Here is a 20767-nt window from a genome sequence, read left to right as displayed (position 1 = left end):
GATGGTGCAGCCCCACCAAATGCTGAAGGGCTGTGTAACCTGGGTGAAGGTCCCAGGGATGAAGCCCCTCCCCCTACCTACTGAGCAGAAGCAACACACCTTCCATTGTCAAGTGTTACCACCTCTGAAGGTACTTATTTGAAATTTTAAAATGCTCTGGTTTTCCTGAAAGATTAAAACTAAATATCATGATATTTTTCCCTGTGGTGCTCAAACCCTTTCCTGAAGTTAGGGCTCTTAGAGGGTGTTCAGCGAGTTATCAGGCATAAAACATTGGAAGAGGGCTGATGGCTAGTGCATTAATTGCAGGACTGTTGTACTCACCAAGGGCCTGGCTTTTGTTCAGTAGTCAGGCCACTACCCATACAAGCACAGATGAAGACAGTGGAAGAACTAAAATAGGATATGAAATTAATGCAGTTCAGACAATAAACAGGTTTCATTTGTACTACATACTGTGCTGAACACCAGCACAGGGCCAGGGAAGAAGGGATTCCTTCCAATTCATAAACACACAGGACTGGCTCATGTAATAAGAGACAGAATGAATAGCATACCAGCTAATCCATTAAAAGCAGTTGTTCATAACTAATCTACAGTAGGTAAAGGGAACATTAGAAAGAGAGAGAAACAGGGACAGCCCAAATGAAGGTCCAAGACTGGGAAATGGAGAGAATAACTCACATATCACAGTGAATTAGCAGCAACTGCTACTTTGTAAACCTGAAAGAAGCTGAATGTGTACAGCATGTGAGAACAATGTTTTGGTTCTCCATATAGTGCAATTCAGATTTTTGCCAAAGTTAACAATATTGATTAAAAGTTGATTTAAACTAAGTGTAAACACATCACAAATTCACATGCAGTCTACTAATCCAGAGGATCTTTCTTGGAAAAGTTTAGGCAATAACACGAACAATAACCTAATAGAAAACTTTCCTACAGGTAAAGAACCTCAGGTCGCAGGTACTCTTCGAAAGTGAGCCTCTATTTGTTCCAAAGTCCTTCCTTTTGTTTCAGGCACATACAGGACAGTAAAAATTACATTTAGGATACAGAGGACAGAGAAAAGCCAGAAAGTGCCATAGGAAGTCAGGAAGCCCTGAAAGAAAAAGAAAATTATTAGAAAAAACAAAGCTGCATAGGACTACTTGCACATTACCAGGGAAGAGCATAGCTTAGTGATTTGCCAACAGCATCGTTTATCAACTTTCACCATCAATCATAAGGGGTAAGATTCATAATTGGGGTTACATGGTGCTTACGGTAAGATCATGAAATTCCTTGGTTATTAAAAAAGCCATAAACCAGTTTGTTAAGACACAGGCACCGCTGGAAATCCCTCTAGCTTTAAGTGGGAATATTTCAGACATCACCAACCATGGAATGGGACCCCAACCAAGGGCAAAACCTGAAATTGAAAATAAAGGTGAAAGAGTAAACTTGTTTTGCATTTAAAGAAGCAAGTTGTGAATAATGCCAAAGCCTGTTCTGTGATAAGTGTTAATTCTACCCAAACTCTAACTACTGTCCTGTCAGACTGCTGTACAGGGAACATTTCACTTAGAAAGTAACAAAATGCACACTCCAAACCTGGTACATACTTGTTGCAACAACACCCCCAAAATTATTAACCCCAGCATCTGATAACATGCTGAGATAAATGAGAGGGTTTTTTGTTTGGGTTTTTTTGCTTCCTCTCTCTGAAGTGGAGGTTTGTTCAAACTAAATCTGCATTTTTAACTTCAGTTGCCCTGCACTAACTAAAGTTACCTCACTTTGACTGGTGCAGGAAGAAAAAAAAAATACTTGTTACCGGTTGCAAACAGAGTAAAAATAATAATAATAATAATAATAAATAATATGTAGGATCACTATCAAGCAGCATAAGCAAAGGCACAAAGCATGTTAAAAATAACTATGGGAATGGAAAACTAGTTTCCTAAACTTAAGGACCTTTGCCTTTTTGCTAGTTCAGTTGCTGCTCAGCTGTAATCTCTAAACGTTACACTGCTCAACGATCCCCTTATGCCACTGTGTCTCTTTCAAAATTTTAGTTAGAAAGGTCACTTTCTTCTAATAAAACCCAGATTCATAGCATAAAAAAAAACCCAAAAAGCCCCCAAACATATTTAAGTGCAATTTCTAAGAATGTGGTCCAGGCTGATTAATCAATATCCTACGCCCCTGCAGGAGTCCCTGCTGAGTGAAGTACAGACTGCAGAAGCAGAGCCTTATATCTTGATCCCCAAGAAGTGTTGTGCTCTCACACTTTTAGCTGAGTCAACAGAGGTCACAGGTGATCAGTACTATTGTAAGGCCATACTTGAGAACTTCCGAGGTATACAGTAGTCCTGTCTCCAGTGTTTTTATAGTTGCTGACAATTTTTTTTTTCATAGCCCCTGATTACAATGGCAGACCACTCACCAGTGATGAACAGCCCCAAGCTCACTACAGCCAACCATGCTAGGTTGTTTTCTGCTCCTGCAGATACCGAATTTGGTGTAGTCAGTAAGTCAGGTTGTGATGAATTCCTAGGGTTTGGAAGGACCACTTTACAGTACAACCCAAATGCTGCAGTGCTGATAGCCATTATGACCCCTGCAAAAGTGAAGAACAACCAACTGCAGATTTATTGCCACTTGGAAAAGATTTGTATCTGAGAGACCAGAATTGGTAAATTAAATAAAAAAAACAACAAGCCTCTTATGGAAGTTCCTCACATTTGTGCTTTGCCCACAATGACTGTATAAGACTAGCATCCTTAGAAACTACCTCTGGAACTATTTGGTACAGGCTGACTCAAGTCAGAGATCACCAAAAAAAAAACAAAACAAAAAAAAACACACCACACACAAAAAGTACCAGTACCTAGAATTACAACCACCTCAGCAATCACTGTGAATATACATACAATTACAGGATTCAAATATACTGTATACATATATGCATGTTTGAATCCTGCTTGATAGAATTGATACCAAACCTACTTGTGAAATAGGCACAAGTAAACAAGAAATGTTCACTAATTTCAGAAGACAATGGTATTTTAATGTAACTAAGAAAGCAAACTGCTTCTTTGGAAAGATCTCTCCCTTGCATTATCTGAAATGAGAGATTATAATAATTATCTTTTAAATCTTAAAAAGGGAAGAAGGCAAGAGTGATGAGAGCTGGCCCAGAAAGAAAGAATAACTCTCCAGTGCAGTGTATAAGTTGATCACAACTGTTCTTCTAAATCACCAGCCTAAGTCTACAGAAGTTTCAAGTTAAGTTTTAAAATAAACTAGTTCACTGCATAATTACAAACCTTCATGCAGTAGGCTAGCAAGGATAATTTTGGTATTACAAACATTGTTCTTAAAAAGAGGACATTTACCAACAGAAACTATCTTTAAGCTTTTGCATATCTGACCCAAGTTTGGAATGTTAAAATGCAGGCAAGTTTTTGCATGATGAAAGACACTTTCTTCATTGTCCCAGCCTTTACATAAAAAGGCCTCACAACGTGTTTAGAACTCATTGTATTGCTTCTGGATCTTAAGTTCTCAGTTATTAACTGGCAACATGGAAGCAGGATTCCTACAATGTAGGAAACAGTGGAAGTTAAGGGCACAAACCAGAGACAAAAAGATGCAGGACACTGGAGAAGTCTGGACCTAGGTCTTTAGCTCCTTCAGTCACATTCTCCAAAGAGACAGATTCTTAAGTATGGTTTGGAGAAGACAGACTAGTGTCTAGACGTTCCCTTGTCCATTTGCATTGATTCAAACCAGCCATCTCATTTAATGTGTTTTATATTTTAAGATATAGAGGTTTTGGGTTTTTTTTACCTGAAATAGAAAGCAGTACTTTTCGCCCAGTTTTATCTATAATAAGTGCAGCCACAGCTGTGAAAAACACTTGTATGGAACCCACAACAACAGAGGCCATTCTGCTGTCCTGAAAGTAAGAGAAAAAAGAAATCTGTAGAAGCAATGTCATGGTGTTCAGTAAGTGATTAGGATTTTCCAGTAATGCTGCAGGCAGAAAAGAAATAGCATATTTTGTATTGCTGATTTGTATGCAGTATTGATATCTTGGTCTGATCTCTGTATTAACTAACATACTTTTCATATGAGGATCCCAAAATGCTTTTCAAGCATTAAGCCTCACCAGGTAACTTACTCCGGGGGGGGGGGGGGGGAGGGTGTTTCTGCATCAAAAAATTAAATATTCTACAAAATTCTGCAATTCTCTTTTACAGTTAAACTGTGGCTTGCAGAGCCTTGCATGACCACCCACCTTCTCTACATACCCAGCAGGGAGGGGAGTCTTAGGGCTTCAACCCATTGGGATGCATCAGCTGGGGCTCGGTGCTTCATCTGAAGCCCAGAGGCGCCCCCTCCCTGCAGGACAGAAGCCCTGAGTACTGACAGACGCACCCCAGCTCTTGAATGTCTGACGATTGTCATATGCAGCTCGGCGGGTCAATAAGATTGGCCACTGCTGCTGTATATCATCCTGCTACCATAAGGTTCTGAATGGCCATACTGTGCAGATGAGAATTTCTGAGGTAGCCATGGATGATAACATTATGGTTCCATTACATGACTTTGGAAAAGTCAGAAGCAGGTAACAAGAATGTCAGGGATAGAACCCCAGATGCCCAGTTCACAACCACTGCTCTTATTAATATACACAAAGGCTCAATTTTATTCATTCCATTCAGAAAACTAACACAAGATTGTTATTAGCAGTTAATTCTCTCACAAGACTCTGTCACTGCCATACCTGTGGATGACCTGGAGATTATGCAAGAAACACAAGGAAAACTGAGGCAGTGGAGGATGAATGCATGAAAGAAGTTGATGGGAAAAAAGTCTGTATTTTTAAATAGTTTGATTCTAACATACAGAGCATATCTTTGTCAGTTAAACTGAAAACTGACACCAGACAGAAGCACTTTGCATGATGTATTAACTTAAAAATAGCATTTAATTATGACTAGTAAAATGTCCTGATCTTTCTTTAGAGATCCACGCCAGCAATTATTCCTCTCCATAGCTGTACTTTAGCTTTCACCTAACACAGGAATTTTACTTCCTCTGAAGCACACAACAGTAACCATGGCCAGAGAGATTCTGCGTGGACCTATGACCATACCAGTGGGTTTCTGGCAGCTTATACTACATTTCCCGGAAATGGAGGCAAAATTGCTGACCAGCAGCCTAATATATATTATTTTTCTTGAAGAAACTATTAATACTAAAACTAACCAACCAGAACAAGGACAGTCCGATGCCTACATACAAACAAAACCACGAACTGGTACAGAGACTTAACATTTTTCTATCACTCCAACAGATTCACAGAATTCATATATGGTTTCTGTTTGGTGCATCCGGCTAAACTGCATTTATCTGTTATATTTTAGAAAGATGGAAGTGAACAAGGTTTACCTTAAAATTAGCTTCTTCAAAGATAGTTTCTGCATAAAACATAATTGCATTAATCCCTGTTACTTGCTGGAAGAACATCAGTGCCACACCAATAAGAAATGGCTTGTAGATGGCTGGATTCTTAAATTCAGCAATTCTTAGTCCATGCTATAAAGAAGACATAGACAAAGATTCAGTGACAATTATCTGATTTGCATAACTGAATGAGTGCCACCACTGAGATTCAGATCTATGATGCTGCATATAAGAAAGGTGGCCATTTATTTTACTGTTAACACTGTTATACAATTTCCATAAATCTTGCACAAAGAATGTCATGTAAGGTATCAATGGAAAAAAATTTGCTAAGTATGATTATCCTGTTTATAAGCATGTATCATCTTTGTATCTGAAGTTATGAATAGTGGCTATGTGTTGTATTCTGCCAGATAGATTTACATCAGGGCTAAGCAGCTATGTGCTGAGGGCCCATCAGGGACACTCCACTCTCGCAATGGGCCATTGAAGAAACTCATCCTATTCAGATAGCATTTTTTGAGGATGCTTCAGACAGCAAGGAGCTAGTGACCACCCCCTGTGATTCAGCAAAACATGTAGGAGCATATGATACACTTATGTGACCCTGGACTCTATCTTGGGACAGTAAGTTTCACATACAGGGGCTGTGGCCTTTGTTTGGGATAGTAAATTTCCACATACATGGCAGAGAATACAAAGACACCTGAGACATCTCCATTTTACTTCTTTCCTGCTCTAATTCTCTGGACTATAGATTTACAACAAAAAGAAACATCTTGAACTATGGACTGAGGACCTTCCAATCTTTTGTAAAGTCTCTCTGGTGACTTCCAAGCCAGCAGTCTATTCCATCACTGCTACAAACCTGATATAAGGACTTTGCAATCATTTGTATGTATATAATCTGTTAACCATTTATACCACTCTCCTTTTCTTAATAAATCTTTAGTTACTAAGGATTGGCTGACAGTGTGATATTTGGGTAAGATCTGAAATTCATATTGACCTGGGGATGTGTGTCTGATCCTTTGGGGTTAAAAAGACCCTCACATATGGTGAAACGGGTTTTCAATAACCTCTCACTATATTAGACTTGGTTATCTGGATCAGAGCCAGGAGCTAGAATACCTAAAGGCATTTGGCTTCTGGCTAGACAGTCTGGTACTGCAGAAGCTCTTTTGTTGCTGGTTTGGTGAATCTAATTATGGAGTAAACCACCAGCTTTGGTGACATGAAAAAATGGGTGTTTATCACTACAAAAGGTTTTCTCTCCCCCCACCCCACTCTCCTGCTGGTAATAGCTTATCTAAAGTGATCACTCTCCTTACAGTTTTCAGAGGAACAGCCGTGTTAGTCTGTATTCGCAAAAAGAAAAGGAGTACTTGTGGCACCTTAGAGACTAACCAATTTATTTGAGCCATCATGTGCCAGCAGTGCCCCTCTGCCATGTACAGTGGGCAAACTGGACAGTCTCTATGTAAAAGAATAAATGGACACAAATCAGATGTCAAGAATTATAACATTCATAAACCAGTCAGAGAACACTTCAATCTATCTGGTCACTCGACTTCTGATCTCAAAGTGACTATCCTCCAACAAAAAAAACTTAGAAACAGACTCCAATGACAGACTGCTGAATTGGAATTAATTTGCAAATTGGATACAATTAACTTAGGTTACTTTTTATAATGAATCAGCCATTCCCAGTCTCTATTCAAACTTATTTCCCCTTGTTTATTTCCCCCCCCCCCCCCCCCCCACTGTTCCTAGACGTTCTTGTTAAACCCTGGATTTGTGCTGGAAATGGCCCACTTTGATTATCATACACACTGTAAGGAGAAAAGGAGTACTTGTGGCACCTTAGAGACTAACCAATTTATTTGAGCATGAGCTTTCGTGAGCTACAGCTCACTTCATCGGATGCATACCGTGGAAACTGCAGCAGACTTTATATACACACAGAGATCATGAAACAATACCTCCTCCCACCCCACTGTCCTGCTGGTAATAGCTTATCTAAAGTGATCATCAAGTTGGGCCATTTTCAGCACAAATCCAGGTTCTCACCCTCCACCCCCCCCACACACAAACTCACTCTCCTGCTGGTAATAGCCCATCCAAAGTGACAACTCTCTACACAATGTGCATGATAATCAAGGTGGGCCATTTCCTGCACAAATCCAGGTTCCCTCACCCCCTCCAAAAAACACACACACAAACTCACTCTCCTGCTGGTAATAGCTCATCCAAAGTGACCACTCTCCCTACAATGTGCATGGTAATCAAGGTGGGCCATATCCAGGCTCTCACCCCCCCCCCACCCTTTTCCCAGGGACACACACACACACACAAACTCACTCTCCTGCTGGCAATAGCTCATCCAAACTGACGACTCTCCAAGTTTAAATCCAAGTTTAACCAGAACATCGGGGGGGGGGGGGGGGTTAGGAAAAAACAAGGGGAAATAGGCTACCTTGCATAATGACTTAGCCACTCCCAGTCTCTATTTAAGCCTAAATTAATAGTATCCAATTTGCAAATGAATTCCAATTCAGCAGTTTCTCGCTGGAGTCTGGATTTGAAGCTTTTTTGTTTTAAGATAGCAACCTTCATGCTTGTGATTGCGTGACCAGAGAGACTGAAGTGTTCTCCGACTGGTTTATGAATGTTATAATTCTTGACATCTATTTGTGTCCATTTATTCTTTTACGTAGAGACTGTCCAGTTTGACCACCAATGATGGCATATATCACATTGGTAGATGTGCAGGTGAACGAGCCTCTGATAGCGTGGCTGATCTGGGAAAGGTACTCAGTGTTGCTAAATATAAGATCAAACATAAAAAGAAAAGGAGTACTTGTGGCACCTTAGAGACTAACCAATTTATTTGAGCATGAGCTTTCGTGAGCTACAGCTCACTTCATCGGATGCTCATGCTCAAATAAATTGGTTAGTGTCTAAGGTGCCACAAGTACTCCTTTTCTTTTTGCGAAGACAGACTAACACGGCTGTTACTGTAAAAAAGATCAAACATAGTTTATCATAAGTAGTTAGCACATATTTAAGGGATCATTCAAGGTGAAATGGCCCGTTATCACCCCGCAGTCTTAGGGCAAAAAAGGGGGGTTAGTGGGTTACAGATTGTTTAATTAGCTACGTTTCAAAGTAGCAGTCGTGTTAATCTGTATTTACAAAAAGAAAAGGAGTACTTGTGGCACCTTAGAGACTAACAAATTTATTTGAGCATAAGCTTTCGTGAGCTACAGCTCACTTCATCGGATGCATCAATGAAGTGAGCTGTAGCTCACGAAAGCTTATGCTCAGATAAATTTGTTAGTCTCTAAGGTGCCACAAGTACTCCTTTTCTTTTTAATTAGCTATAAATCCAGTGTCTTTACTAAGCGTCTAGCAAGGTTATGAATTCAAAATCCCAAGCTCATCTTTTTTAAAGTGTTGTGCAGGTTGCTTTTCAGAATGAGGACTGGTAAATCAGGTATTGTGTGATCACTCTGTGGAAAAAAAAGTTTTCACCAACCTCTTGTTTGTCAGTGTGAGAGAGAAGATTTTGGGCCAATACTTCTATTTTCATTTCCTCCTAGTTCTTTTTGTATTGTTCAGCTATTTAATGATCCAATGCAAGTAAGGGGCTGAAAGGATTTAGGTACCTGCTCCAAATAATTTTAAAAAATGGGATTTGAGGCCTGATTCTCCACTCCACATGCATCTGGAACACCCACTGGTCTTCAGTGGGAGCTTTGGATCCTAAGAATGTGCAAACCAGGCCACATGGGTATAGATGCAGAGTGTTCTAGTCTCACTTCCTATACAGTGATTTGGCAGCCGGGGGGTGGGAGGGAGAAGGGAAGAAGTCACACTTAAGATAAGTCAAGTCCTGAAACAATTAATTTCACTATTATCTCTGACCACACACACAAAGTACGTAATAACCATATTCAGCCAAATTTCTTCTTTACTGAATAAAAAAAGCTTTTAGTGTAAGCCAGAACAAAATCTTCATCACCTGCTCCTCAGCACTGGTTTCAATCTGCCTGCATTCCCATTCATGGTCCACCTTTGATCCCCGCAGAAACTGTAAAGCAGCCATAGCTTCACTGTGTTTTTTCTGGTTCAGCAGGAACCTAGGTGTTTCAGGCATGAAGGACATGAACACGAGCATTATGCATGGTGGGAAAGAACATAGCACAGCCAGCCAGCGCCATCCAAGTACCATTCCTGAGGCAGGAAGGGGAAGGAACATAAATTAAGAGAATCAGATGACATTTGTACTCATTATAGTGAGCTGTACTAGCTCTGCTGATAAAGCAATTTGTGTACATTTTCCCTTTCCTCAAAGTGGTTCCCTGAGCATGTGCTGATTCTCCTCCTGAAGTCTGGAGAAGTTTCACTAGCCCTGCCACCTACATAGCCAGCATGGATGTGTCAAAAAACAAATCATTCTAAACCAACCTAATTTCCTTCTTTGATGGGGTTACTGGCCAACTGAATGGGAGAAAGCAGTAGATGGGATACATCTTAATTTTAGTAAGGCTTTTGACACAGCCCTACACAACATTCTCCTAAGCAAACTAGGGAAATGTGGTCTAGATGGAATTACTAGACCATGGCTGCAAAACTGGTTGAAAGACAAAGATTAGTTATCAATGGTTCACTATCAAACTGGGAGGAAGTATCTAGTGGGGTTCCACAGGAGTCAGTTGTGGATCCACTACTACGCAATATTTTCATTAATGACTTGGATAATGGAATGGAAAGTATGCTTACAAAATTTGCAGATGACATCAAGCTGGGAGGGGTTGCAAGCACTTTGGAGGCTGAGCACTGAGCAGCCCCTCAGTGGTGAAAGAACAGGTTAAGAACTATTTAGAAAAGCTGGACATGCACAAGTTCATGGGTCCAGATCTAATGCATCCAAGGGTGCCGAGGGAGTTGCCTGATGTGATTGTGAACCAATGGCCATTATCTTTGAAAACTCGTGGTGATTGGGGGAAGTCCTGGACGATTGGAAAAAGGCAAATATATAGTTCCCATCTTTAAAAAAGGGAAGAAGGAGAATCCGGGGAACTACAGACCAGGTAGCCTCACCTCAGTCCCTGGAAAAATCATGGAGCAGATCCTCAAGGAATCCATTTTGAAGCACTTGGAGGAGAGGAAGGTGATCAGGAACAATCAACATGGATTCATCAAGGGCAAGTCATTCCTGACCAACCTGATATCTCATCATAGAAGGCAAACTGGCTCTGTACATATGGGGAAAGCGGTGGACGTGATATACCTTGACTTTAGCAAAGCTTTTGATATGGTCTCCCACAGTATTCTTGCCAGCAAGTTAAAAAAGTATGGATTGGATGAATGGACTATAAGGTGGATAGAAAGCTGGCTAGATCCTCGGGCTCAGCGGGTATTGATCAATGGCTCCATGTCTAGTTGGCAGCTGGTGTCAAGCGGAGTGCCCCAGGGGTCAGTCCTGGGGCTGGTTTTGTTCAACATCTTTATTAACGATCTGGATGATGGGATGGATTTCACCCTCACAAGTTTGCAGATGACACTAAGCTGGGGGGAGAGGTAGATATGCTGGAGGGTAGGGATAGGGTCCAGAGTGACCTAGACAAATTGGAGGATTGGGCCAAAAGAAATCTGATGAGGTTCAACAAGGCCAAGTACGGAGTCCTGCACTTAGGACAGAAGAATCCCATGCACCGCTACAGGCTGGGGACCGACTGGCTAAGCGGCAGTTCTGCAGAAAAGGACCTGGGGATTACAGTGGATGAGAAGCCGGATAAGTCAGCAGCATGCCCTTGTTGCCAAGAACGCTAACGGCACATTGGGCAGCATTAGTAGAAGCATTGCCAGCAGATCGAGGGAAGTGATTATTCCCCTCTATTTGGCACTGGTTAGGCCGCATCTGGAGTAGTGCATCCAGTTTTGGGCCCCCCACTACAGAAAGGATGTGGACAAATTGGAGAGAGTCCAGTGGAGGGCAACAAAAATGATCAGGGGGCTGGAGCACATGAATTATGAGGAGAGGCTGAGGGAATTGGGCTTGTTTAGTCTGCAGAAGAGAAGAGTGAGGGGGGGATTTGATAGCAGCCTTCAACTACCTGAAGGGGGGTTCCAAAGAGGATGGTGCTGGGCTGTTCTCAGTGGTGGCAGATGACAGAACAAGGAGCAATGGTCTAAGTTGCAGTGTGGGAGGTCTAGACTGGATATTAGGAAACACTATTGAACTAGGCGGGTGGTGAAGCACTGGAATGGGTTAGCTAGGGAAGTGGTGGAATCTCCATCCTTAGAGGTTTTTCAGGCCCGGCTTGACAAAGCCCTGACCGGAATGATTTAGTTGGTGTTGGTCCTGCTTTGAGCCGGGGGTTGGACTAGATGACCTCCTGAGGTCTCATCTAACCCTAATCTTCTAGGATTAGAATTCAAAAGAACCTTGACAAATTGGAATATTGGTGTGAATTCAGCAGGATGAAAGTCAATACAGACAAGTGCAAGGAAGGACAAATCAAATGCACAACTATCAAATGGGTAATAACTGGTGAGGCAGTAGTACCGCTGAAAAGGATCTGGAGGACATTATACATCACATATTGAATGCGAGTCAACAATGTGGTGCAAATGCAAAAGAGGCTAATATTCTGGGGTGTATTAACAGGAGTGTTTTATGTAAGACATGGGAGATAGTTGTCCCACTCTACTTGGCACTGGTGAGGCCTCACCTGGATTTCGGTGTCCAATTCTGGGCACCACACTTTAGAAAAGATGTGGACAAACTGGACAGAACCCAGAGGGCAGCAATCAAAATAATAAAAGGTTTAGAAAAACCTGACCTATGAGGAAAGGTTATTTAAAAAGAAAAAAAGGCATATTTAGTCTTGAGAAAAAACAACTGGGTGGGATCTCGTAACAGTCTTCCAGTATGTCAAAGGCTATTATAAACAGGCCTGTTCTCCAGGTACACTAAAGATAGAAGTAGTAATGTGCTTAATCTGCAGCAAGGGACATTTAGGTTAGGTATTATGTAAAATTCTCTAACTTTAAGTTTCAGAGTAACAGCCATGTTAGTCTGTATTCGCAAAAAGAAAAGGAGTACTTGAAGTGAGCTGTAGCTCACGAAAGCTCATGCTCAAATAAATTGGTTAGTCTCTAAGGTGCCACAAGTACTCCTTTTCTTTTTGCTAACTTTAAGTGTAGTTAAGCTCTGGAACAGTCTTCCAAGGGAGGTTGTGGAATCTTCTATTGGAGGTTTTTAAGAACACATTGGACCTCTCAGGGATGGTCTAGGTTTACTTGGTCCTACTACAGCACAGGGGCCTGGATTTGATGATCACTCAGGGTCCCTTCCAGCCCAACATGTCTATGATTCTATAACTAAGTGCAATACCTGCAACATAAGCTCCCAGTATACCAGTCACTACCGTCAGCTGAACACATGAGCCAAGTGTTCCTCGAATTTTTGAGTGGGATATTTCAGAAATATACACCTAAAAATATGCATAATTAGAAAATATTAACAAAATACTTTTAAAAAAATAAGAACAGCTGATATTGAAAAGAACTTGTTAAAATACACCCATGGTATCCCAATATGAATCATAAACAGCTACACTGGAATGACTAGATCCAGCAGTGTCACTTTTGGAAATTTACATTGGTTCCATGAAAGGCTCTACCAAAAATACCAACAAACATGCCGAAATTAATAGAAATCAAAATGCCACAGCTTGCATAGAAGACAATAAGTTAGCATTCCAGACATGGATGCTGAATGTGAACTACAAAATAAAGTCCATGATTCTGCTAACAGATACACAGAGGTGGCGCCCCAGACAACTCAACTGACTTGAATGGGGCTCTGCGCACGAGGATTCATCTGCACACAAACCTTTGTAGGTCCACAGTTTAAGACTTTAGCATTTTAATTCAACATAAAAACCTCTATACTTCCTACCCTGTTTCAGATAATGAAAATCTGATTTTGCCAGCTCTTGCCCCACCATATGCTATACTGGTAGTGTCACACCTACCACAGAACCCACTTCTAAAGTCAGTTGAGCCCTATGAGCAATTATGGAGGTGTCCGCCATGGCTCCATAGTTTTGACAGAGTTAAGTTTGCACTGAAAGCAGGGATTCATCTTCTTTGTTACATATGAAGAATACATTGGATCCTTCCCAAAAATCAGTCCTTACTCTTTGGGCAGAGAATTAGTTTTGAGAATTTAAAAGTAAATCTATTCAAGTTAACGCAAACAAGTTAATTTTAAGATAGTCCCATACGAAACTTCATGTTGGGTCGGGGTTCGCAATTTCCTGGGAAAAACTAGTTTAGGACAGGGTGCTGGTAAATACAGATTTAAACCAGGAAAAATAATTGCATCAGTGTGCAGCAAGCATAGAACGAATCTTTTCAAGCTTTGGATACATTCACTCAAAACTGTGGAATAGGCTCAGTCTATACACTACATCAAAGTTTGTCTTCTGCTACAGAATGCTACATGGCCAAATGGATCTAGAATGGCAGTGTGCAACTCTGCATGCTTCTCATTGCTTAACGCTTCAAGCTTACACCTCTGCATTATTGTCATTTTTCATACAAAAGTCAAACGTTTTGATTTTTGTTTATGTAATATTGAGAACTGAAATATGAGTCATGACATGTACAACTTCCTTGAGAAAAATACCAAGCCAAAATGTATAGACATTCTTACATTCCATATCATAATTATATATTAGTATTACACCCACAGCAGTTTTACATTTTATTTGTTCAACCCTTCTGCTTTATGTAACCACAATTTGAATAGGTAACTAAAACTAAGTGTAATGTGATATGTATTAATAGCATAGTCCCAACTTAAGGCATTTTCTATTTAAAAAATTAACTAGTTTTTCCCAGGGCAGTAACAACTGTGATTTTACCTGGTAAAGAAACAAAACAAAAAACACACACACACAAACATCAATCTCTGGTAAATACCAGGTCATCCCTGCATTGGGTCACAAACCTTGTGTCCCCCTAATAATTTTCGTAACAAAACAGACTTTAAAATTCCCATATAATTAAAACCTCACAGAAATCCCTCTGAGGAACAGGCTACATTTGAAGATTTTTTTATTTTTTTGGTAAAGTAGGATTAGTGGTCTTCAGTGCCATTTTTCTTCATAAGGGAAAGTTGGCAAGGACAGACAAATAAGTGTTCTTTCAGATAATTCCACAAAGAATGCTTTTCTTTCAAAGTTGCTGCCGTGTCTTATAACAAACAATAAGGGCTGGAGCCAGAGGCTAATTAACTGAGGGCAGCCTGTGGCCTCAGTCCTATAGAACAGAATAGGGCAGCCCTTTTGAAAGTGAACAGCTCTGAGAGTTTCTCTGAAGTCATTAATGCAGTTTAACAACAAATAAACTTTCAGTAATGGAAAATGCAGCTATAGAGTACTGCCAAGCACAAGTGTTGAAAAATAACTTTTTTTAAAGTTTCATGATTTAAGCCAATAATGAATTTTGGGTTTTTTATTTGCCGCCTAATTCCAGGGACTTAAGGTTACATTTACTTTGCAAGAGCTGGCAACACTGTGATCCCTTGAAAACTACAAATTACACTAGATCTGCTCACCAATGAGGACAAAAGGGAAGTGGAGGGGTGAAGGTAGGGGAAACTGAGGGTAGGCGAAAGGGGAAAAGTAGTGTGTGCACGCATGCGCACGCACAGGGAAAAATGAAAGTCAGGAGATAGCAGTAAACGGATGTATATACTCTGCCTGCTTTCCACTGCTCCAAAATGCTGTAAAGCAGCCACAGCCCAGTGATGAATCTGACCCTAAGAGTTTAAAAAATTTTAGAAAGATAATGATATGTAGTCTTTGTTTTATTAACAGTTTATGTATTAAACAAATAAATGTTAAGAAGGACAAGGAAATTCCCGGGCAAAGACTATGTTAAAATGGAGTGAAGACTGAAAATAATGTAGAATTCTAAAAAAAAAAAAAGTGTTACAGTGACATTGCACTAATAACAAGTGTTATAAACCCAGGAAATTCAGAGTTAATATTAAACTGAAAAGAAGTCCAAACATATTGAGGACTGGAAATGCCATTCGGAAACCCAAAACACTTTAGCTTTGCCTTTCAGAGAGACACCAAGAGGAAATACATGTAATCCATCTTTAAAGTCAATGCTATTTAATATAAGACCACACACACGAATATGCTATGATCATAGTCATATGGTTATTGCATGGTGTCACTACAGGGTAGAGTTAAGGTTATTTGGGTGCCATAGCTGTGGTTCCACTCCTGGTTTTAAGGTTATATTATCTCATGCAACATTTTTCCAGAGTGTGCTGAATAAATAAGAAAAAATAGAACTGTTTCACTTACTGGAACAACAAGTGAAGTAATGCCACTGGCTAACCCAGTCAATATTCGTCCAATGTAAAGCATCCAGACATTCTGGGCAGATATGATCATTGTAAACCCAGAGACATATGGTATTGAACACAGCATCAAACTCAGCTTCCTCCCAAGTTTATCCACCATACAGCCTCCTAGTATTCCTCCAGCAGCAGCTCCTAATGTTACTACAGACTTCAGAAAACAAGCACACACAAATAGATAAATGACTATACATTCTACAGCCTTTCAGAAAATTAATCATTGCTTTTTGGTTTAAAAGAAGATGTGCAGAAGTCATTAGACTAAGGGACAAAGACTAGCCTACCTAACCATTCATAAACTAGTGCACTTTTAACAATAGCCAGGACACCATTTAACTTGGCAAGCTCTTTTCCCCGAAACTGCATTTTCTCTGACCCCTTCTTCATATCAGGTCCTTCATACAATCACATCAGCTCACTAGAGCAGTTTGCCCTCGTTCATAGTTTTTAAGGCCAAAAAGGACCATTATGATGATCTGATCTTCAGCATCATACAGGTGACACTCTTGTTAACACTCTTATGAAATGTACCCAAAGTTCATTAATCCACCACAGAAAGATAGTAGATCAGTTTTAGACTGTGTGTGTGCGTGCGCATATATAAAAATAAATGTGTATAAATTAAAAGATATTGCAGTGGAAAAAGATATACTAGCCATAGTCAGTTAAAAATAGAACCACCATGCATCTTTTTAAAAGTACAATTTAAAGGCTCAGGAGAGTGGCCAGCTTGACCATCCTGGAGCCCTGCTGCCTAAGCAGTGGCACAGCAAGGTGCTACAACATGCTTCACCCTCAATATAGCGCAATCTAATTTAGCAGCAAGAGAGGGGAGCCGAGTCTCCAGGGCCCATTTAATCTTTGGCCGTTCTATTGAAACTACCAAGAGGAGGCGACTTAATGCCAAGTGCAATGAGTTCATAGAATGGGGCAGAAAACTCGAAATTAATTTCAGACTATCGAACAGCCACCAGGTGCAAACAACTTTCAGTCACTCAGACTAAAATTTGAACAAATTACCTAGAACTGAAAAGGTCTATATTCCATTATTAAATGCAAGCTGCCTAGTCTCATACAAAACAGACAGACAGTCTTCTCAAAATAGATCTGCCCCACAACTGAAAATGTGTAAGGAATTTTTTCTTACCAAATCAGTCACACACTATGAAAATGCATCTTGTAGAGACTTACCCCAAACCATGATGCTTCGTTGGTGTCTAATCTTAATTTAGGGTCACTAATTTTCTTCAGAGCTGGAATAGCTGGTGAACTGTAACCTAGGACAAATCCAAAGCTGAGGGGTCCCAAAACAGCAGCAAAGGTGGCCAGATATAGCTTCCTGTTCTGGACTTTGCTGTAATGAGTCAAACAGAAATTCTGCATGTGTATACAATTATTGGTTCTCACAATACTGCAAAAGCCAAAGAAAATTCTGTTTTATAATATGCTTTATATCTACAAATTATGTGATTTGGTCAATCAAGTATGTAAATATATCAGTTCAATGTTTCGGAATCCTCAGTGCAAGCCATCAGACAATCTCAGTCCAGGTAATAATCTGGAGATGTCCGAATACATTAAAAAAAAAAAACCACACGAAATTTAAGTGTTCCTTAACACACAATGTAATTGCTTATTTTGGTATCATCTTAGGGAGAGTTAGAGGTGGAGAAGGCTGTCAAAGTAGTAGCAAGTGAGGTTAGAAGCTGAACAGAACATAAACTGGAACATCTCTTTTCAAGAAGTATCACTCAATCATATTTTAAGAAACGGTGAAATCCTGGTGCCACTAAAGTCAATGCGAGTTTTTCCACTGACTTCAAAGGGGCCAGTATTTCAAACTATAAGTCATAGTAAACAGCCTAGGATCACAGCTAAAATAAAATATAATCATTGTGGACACACCATAAAATCAGTACTTTGAGGGGAACCAGTACATCTATGTGCACACATACTGATTTGGACTTGAGTTTACAGACATTTAATTCTCTCAGAGCTAGAATTAGAAAATGTTCACACACACACACACCCGCATTGGCAAAGCCAATGAAATTAGTAATAAAGGCAATGGCAATTTAGCCACTTTTTGTGTGGGGTGGGGGTTACTGACTCATTTGGAATCAAACATTTCAGCCAGTTTAAGCACAAAAACACAAAAAGCTCTTTTTTTCTTAAGAAGAAAGATATTTTATTTAGTAACAGAAATGAAAGAGCTTTCTCAGGAAGTTTTTTGAATTACAAATATTTAGTTTCAAACCATAGCCACAACTTCTGTCACCTGATTCTCCACAGAAACTGCTGACATGGCTGCAGGAACTGCATCAGTTGTTATGTAACATTAAACAACCACCCACCACTTTCCCAACCACACAAAATTTAACACATCCTTTTATTTTCAGAAGTGTGTCAAAACCTAATCTTTACTATTTCACAGTAACCTGTGTTTAACATGAGATTAAAAGCATGCACGAGAATTCGATACTTTCCACTTCTGCTCTAAACATATTTCTGCAGTCAGATCTCAGCTCTAAGCCATTTTGATGTTAGACTAAAAGATTTACTAGTTCAAAGTGGGTCTGGATACAGCAAAAAAAAAAAAAAAAATCTCCCAGCACTCAAAGCCAACTCTCAGTTTCTGCATGTATGTTTTTTAAAACATTTTTTTCAGTTATCCTCTAACTCCTACTTAGTTTTGTACCAGGACAAAGTCCATCTTTATTTTAAACTAGAATCAGAACATTTAGAACATCAAGATCTCTTTCCATCCATACTTCTCAACATGCTTTTCAAAAGATGAGTAAACATGACAAAATGACTTCACTGAGGTCATACTGTCAGAGTGGCAAATCTGGAATAGAACCCATGTCTCCCAAGTCCCAGTCCCAATCCATTAGACCATATTGCCTCCAGGTTTTACTCCTTACTCTGTTGCTTTCAAGACCCTACTCTCTTCTCTTTGGCTATAGCAGCTCTTGGAAGTCAAACAGTCTGTTAGGAATCCTGTTACAAACATAATTACATCAACCTTGTCTTGAAGGACCTACACTTGCTCCGTGACCCACTACAAGACTTGCCTTTGTCTTCACCATTGCTTGTGCTCCCATTTAACTTGGCAAGCTCTTTTCCCCGAAACTGCATTTTCTCTGACCCCTTCTTCATATTAGGTCCTTCATACTATCACATCAGCTCACTAGAGCAGTCTGCCCTTGTTCATAGTTTTTAAGGCCAAAAAGGACCATTATGATGATCTGATCTTCAGCATCACACAGGTGACAGAATTTCACTAGAGTGATTCTAGCCTGAAGCACTTTTGGTTGAGCTGGAGCACATCTTTTAGAAGACATCCAGATGTACATCTAACTCCTTTCTAAGTGTTGTGTAAAACTTACCTGCTTAGCTTCGTTTTCAGTCAGCCAGATGTCAACCAGCTTTCCTCACTGAGTCTTATTCCTACCAGCCCATTAGGCACTCTACTCCGCTGTGCCCAGAACTCATACTGTGATATTCTTCCATATTAGTCACTGAGCTTGCCACTATGTCTCAGGAGAGTTGTAGGAATGCCACATTATAAAACTATACTGCATCGTTTGCGGCCTTTTATTTTGTTCGGTGAGAGCTATGTCAAAACCACTTTTAACTAATAGACAAATTCAATAAAAGTAGGAAAAAGAAATCAAATGAGAGCTAGAGAGAATCTGAATGGAGTCTAGTCTGGAGCAGGGTCAAATATTTCAAAGCCAAATGGCATGTAGGCTGGAGCCCCTACATGGGAAGGAGCAAGTGAAGTCTCTGGAAAGACTTCACTGGAAACATCGAGTAGGGATGGCAGCCATACATTCCACGTTTCAGAGGAGCAGCCGTGTTAATCTGTACTGGCAAAAAGAAAAAGAGTACATCCGATGAAGTGAGCTGTAGCTCATGAAAGCTTATGCTCAAATAAATTGATTAGTCTGTAAGGTGCCACAAGTCCTCCTTCTCTTTTTAGCCATACATTGACACTTTGTTACTAGTCAGCCAGGAACTCCAATGTCTCCAGCTCAGAAAAGCAAGGGTCTTACCTCAGGTAGGCATCCAGCACAGGGTAGCTCTCAGCAGGCAGCAGCCATTGCTCACTAGGCTCCCGGGAGCGCAACAGGGGCTGGGATTCCTCTGTAGCCATTTGTCTATTTAAAAACACACACCCCCCAAAGTAGCGCTCTCCTGGCAATGGCAGTCGGGTGAGCCTGGCCTCAGCCTAGTGAAATAAAGGGACAAGCAAAAATAGAAGAATCACTAGACTACTGTAGGTGTGGAGGGTTACAAACCCCTCTCTGTGGGGCTAGGGAAGAGGGGGACACCCCAGAGCTCGGGTGAGAGTCTACGGGACGCAGGAATAGGCGCCCCACTCACAGGGGCTGGAAGGGCCTAGTCGCTCTGCAGCGATGGGCGCCAGCCCCGCGCTCCCCGTATGCGCAACCCAGGGAGGGGGAGCAGCTGCAGGACCGTGTGGAGAGCGCCCCCAACCTCCGCTCCCTCAGACGGGAACTAGCTACCGCGCGCACGGAACCTAACGCCCGCCGGGCCTCAAAGTCCCGGCTTCAGGTGCCGAGGGAAGAGACTGAGGGACCGGCGGTCCGTTTTGTCCAGTCCTCCGCGAAGCGTTTCCGGGGATTTTCTAGGCGTGGAGGACTAGCGAGCGCTATGGGCCTAGCTCTGACTCCCCGGCCAGGCGGGCGGGCCTCGCTGTGCTGAAGGGATGGCTCTGGGCAGAGCCTCTACCTGCTCGCTCGACAGCCGCTCGCCACAACCCCGCCGCCTTCTCTCACGATCCTTTCCCCCTAGGGGGCCGGGGGAACGGAAATAGCGATAGGCCGG

The 20767-nt window shown here is 41.0% G+C and overlaps 1 protein-coding gene across 2 annotated transcripts; it reads right to left on the bottom strand.

Annotated features, from left to right (window-relative positions):
• Positions 1-415: 415 nt before the first annotated feature.
• On the bottom strand, positions 416-20750 carry SLC2A8 (solute carrier family 2 member 8). 2 transcript variants are annotated; one of them, XM_048823488.2, is made up of 11 exons: positions 20672-20750; positions 19972-20147; positions 17105-17267; positions 15858-16064; positions 12863-12962; positions 9482-9693; positions 5443-5589; positions 3835-3943; positions 2429-2602; positions 1266-1411; positions 416-1102 (listed from the first exon to the last, which is right to left on the bottom strand). In XM_048823488.2, exons 2-11 carry the CDS (start codon positions 20070-20072, stop codon positions 956-958), a joined length of 1506 nt encoding a protein of 501 aa, XP_048679445.2. In that variant the 5' UTR covers positions 20073-20147; positions 20672-20750; the 3' UTR covers positions 416-955. The 2 variants fall into 2 exon arrangements, with proteins under 2 accessions (XP_048679445.2, XP_074976581.1); XM_075120480.1 differs by lacking the exon at positions 20672-20750 and adding an exon at positions 20303-20468.
• Between the last annotated feature and the right edge of the window lie 17 nt (positions 20751-20767).

The sequence above is a fragment of the Caretta caretta genome, chromosome 16 (assembly GCF_965140235.1).
Source record: "Caretta caretta isolate rCarCar2 chromosome 16, rCarCar1.hap1, whole genome shotgun sequence".
In the NCBI taxonomy this organism is placed as follows: Eukaryota; Metazoa; Chordata; order Testudines; family Cheloniidae; genus Caretta; species Caretta caretta.
This window is presented reverse-complemented; position numbering and strand designations above follow the sequence as displayed.

What these genes read in the sequence shown, in the direction of transcription:
- SLC2A8 (XM_048823488.2), bottom strand. Translation starts at nt 20,072, where the DNA reads ATGGCTACAGAGGAATCCCAGCCCCTGTTGCGCTCCCGGGAGCCTAGT. An exon ending in GTGCTGGATGCCTACCTGAG is followed by an intron (nt 17,268 to 19,971) that starts GTAAGACCCTTG and finishes GACTCATTACAG; the next exon opens with CAAAGTCCAGAACAGGAAGC. An exon ending in CTTGGGGCTGTTCATCACTG is followed by an intron (nt 1,412 to 2,428) that starts GTGAGTGGTCTG and finishes TTTCAATTTCAG; the next exon opens with GTTTTGCCCTTGGTTGGGGT.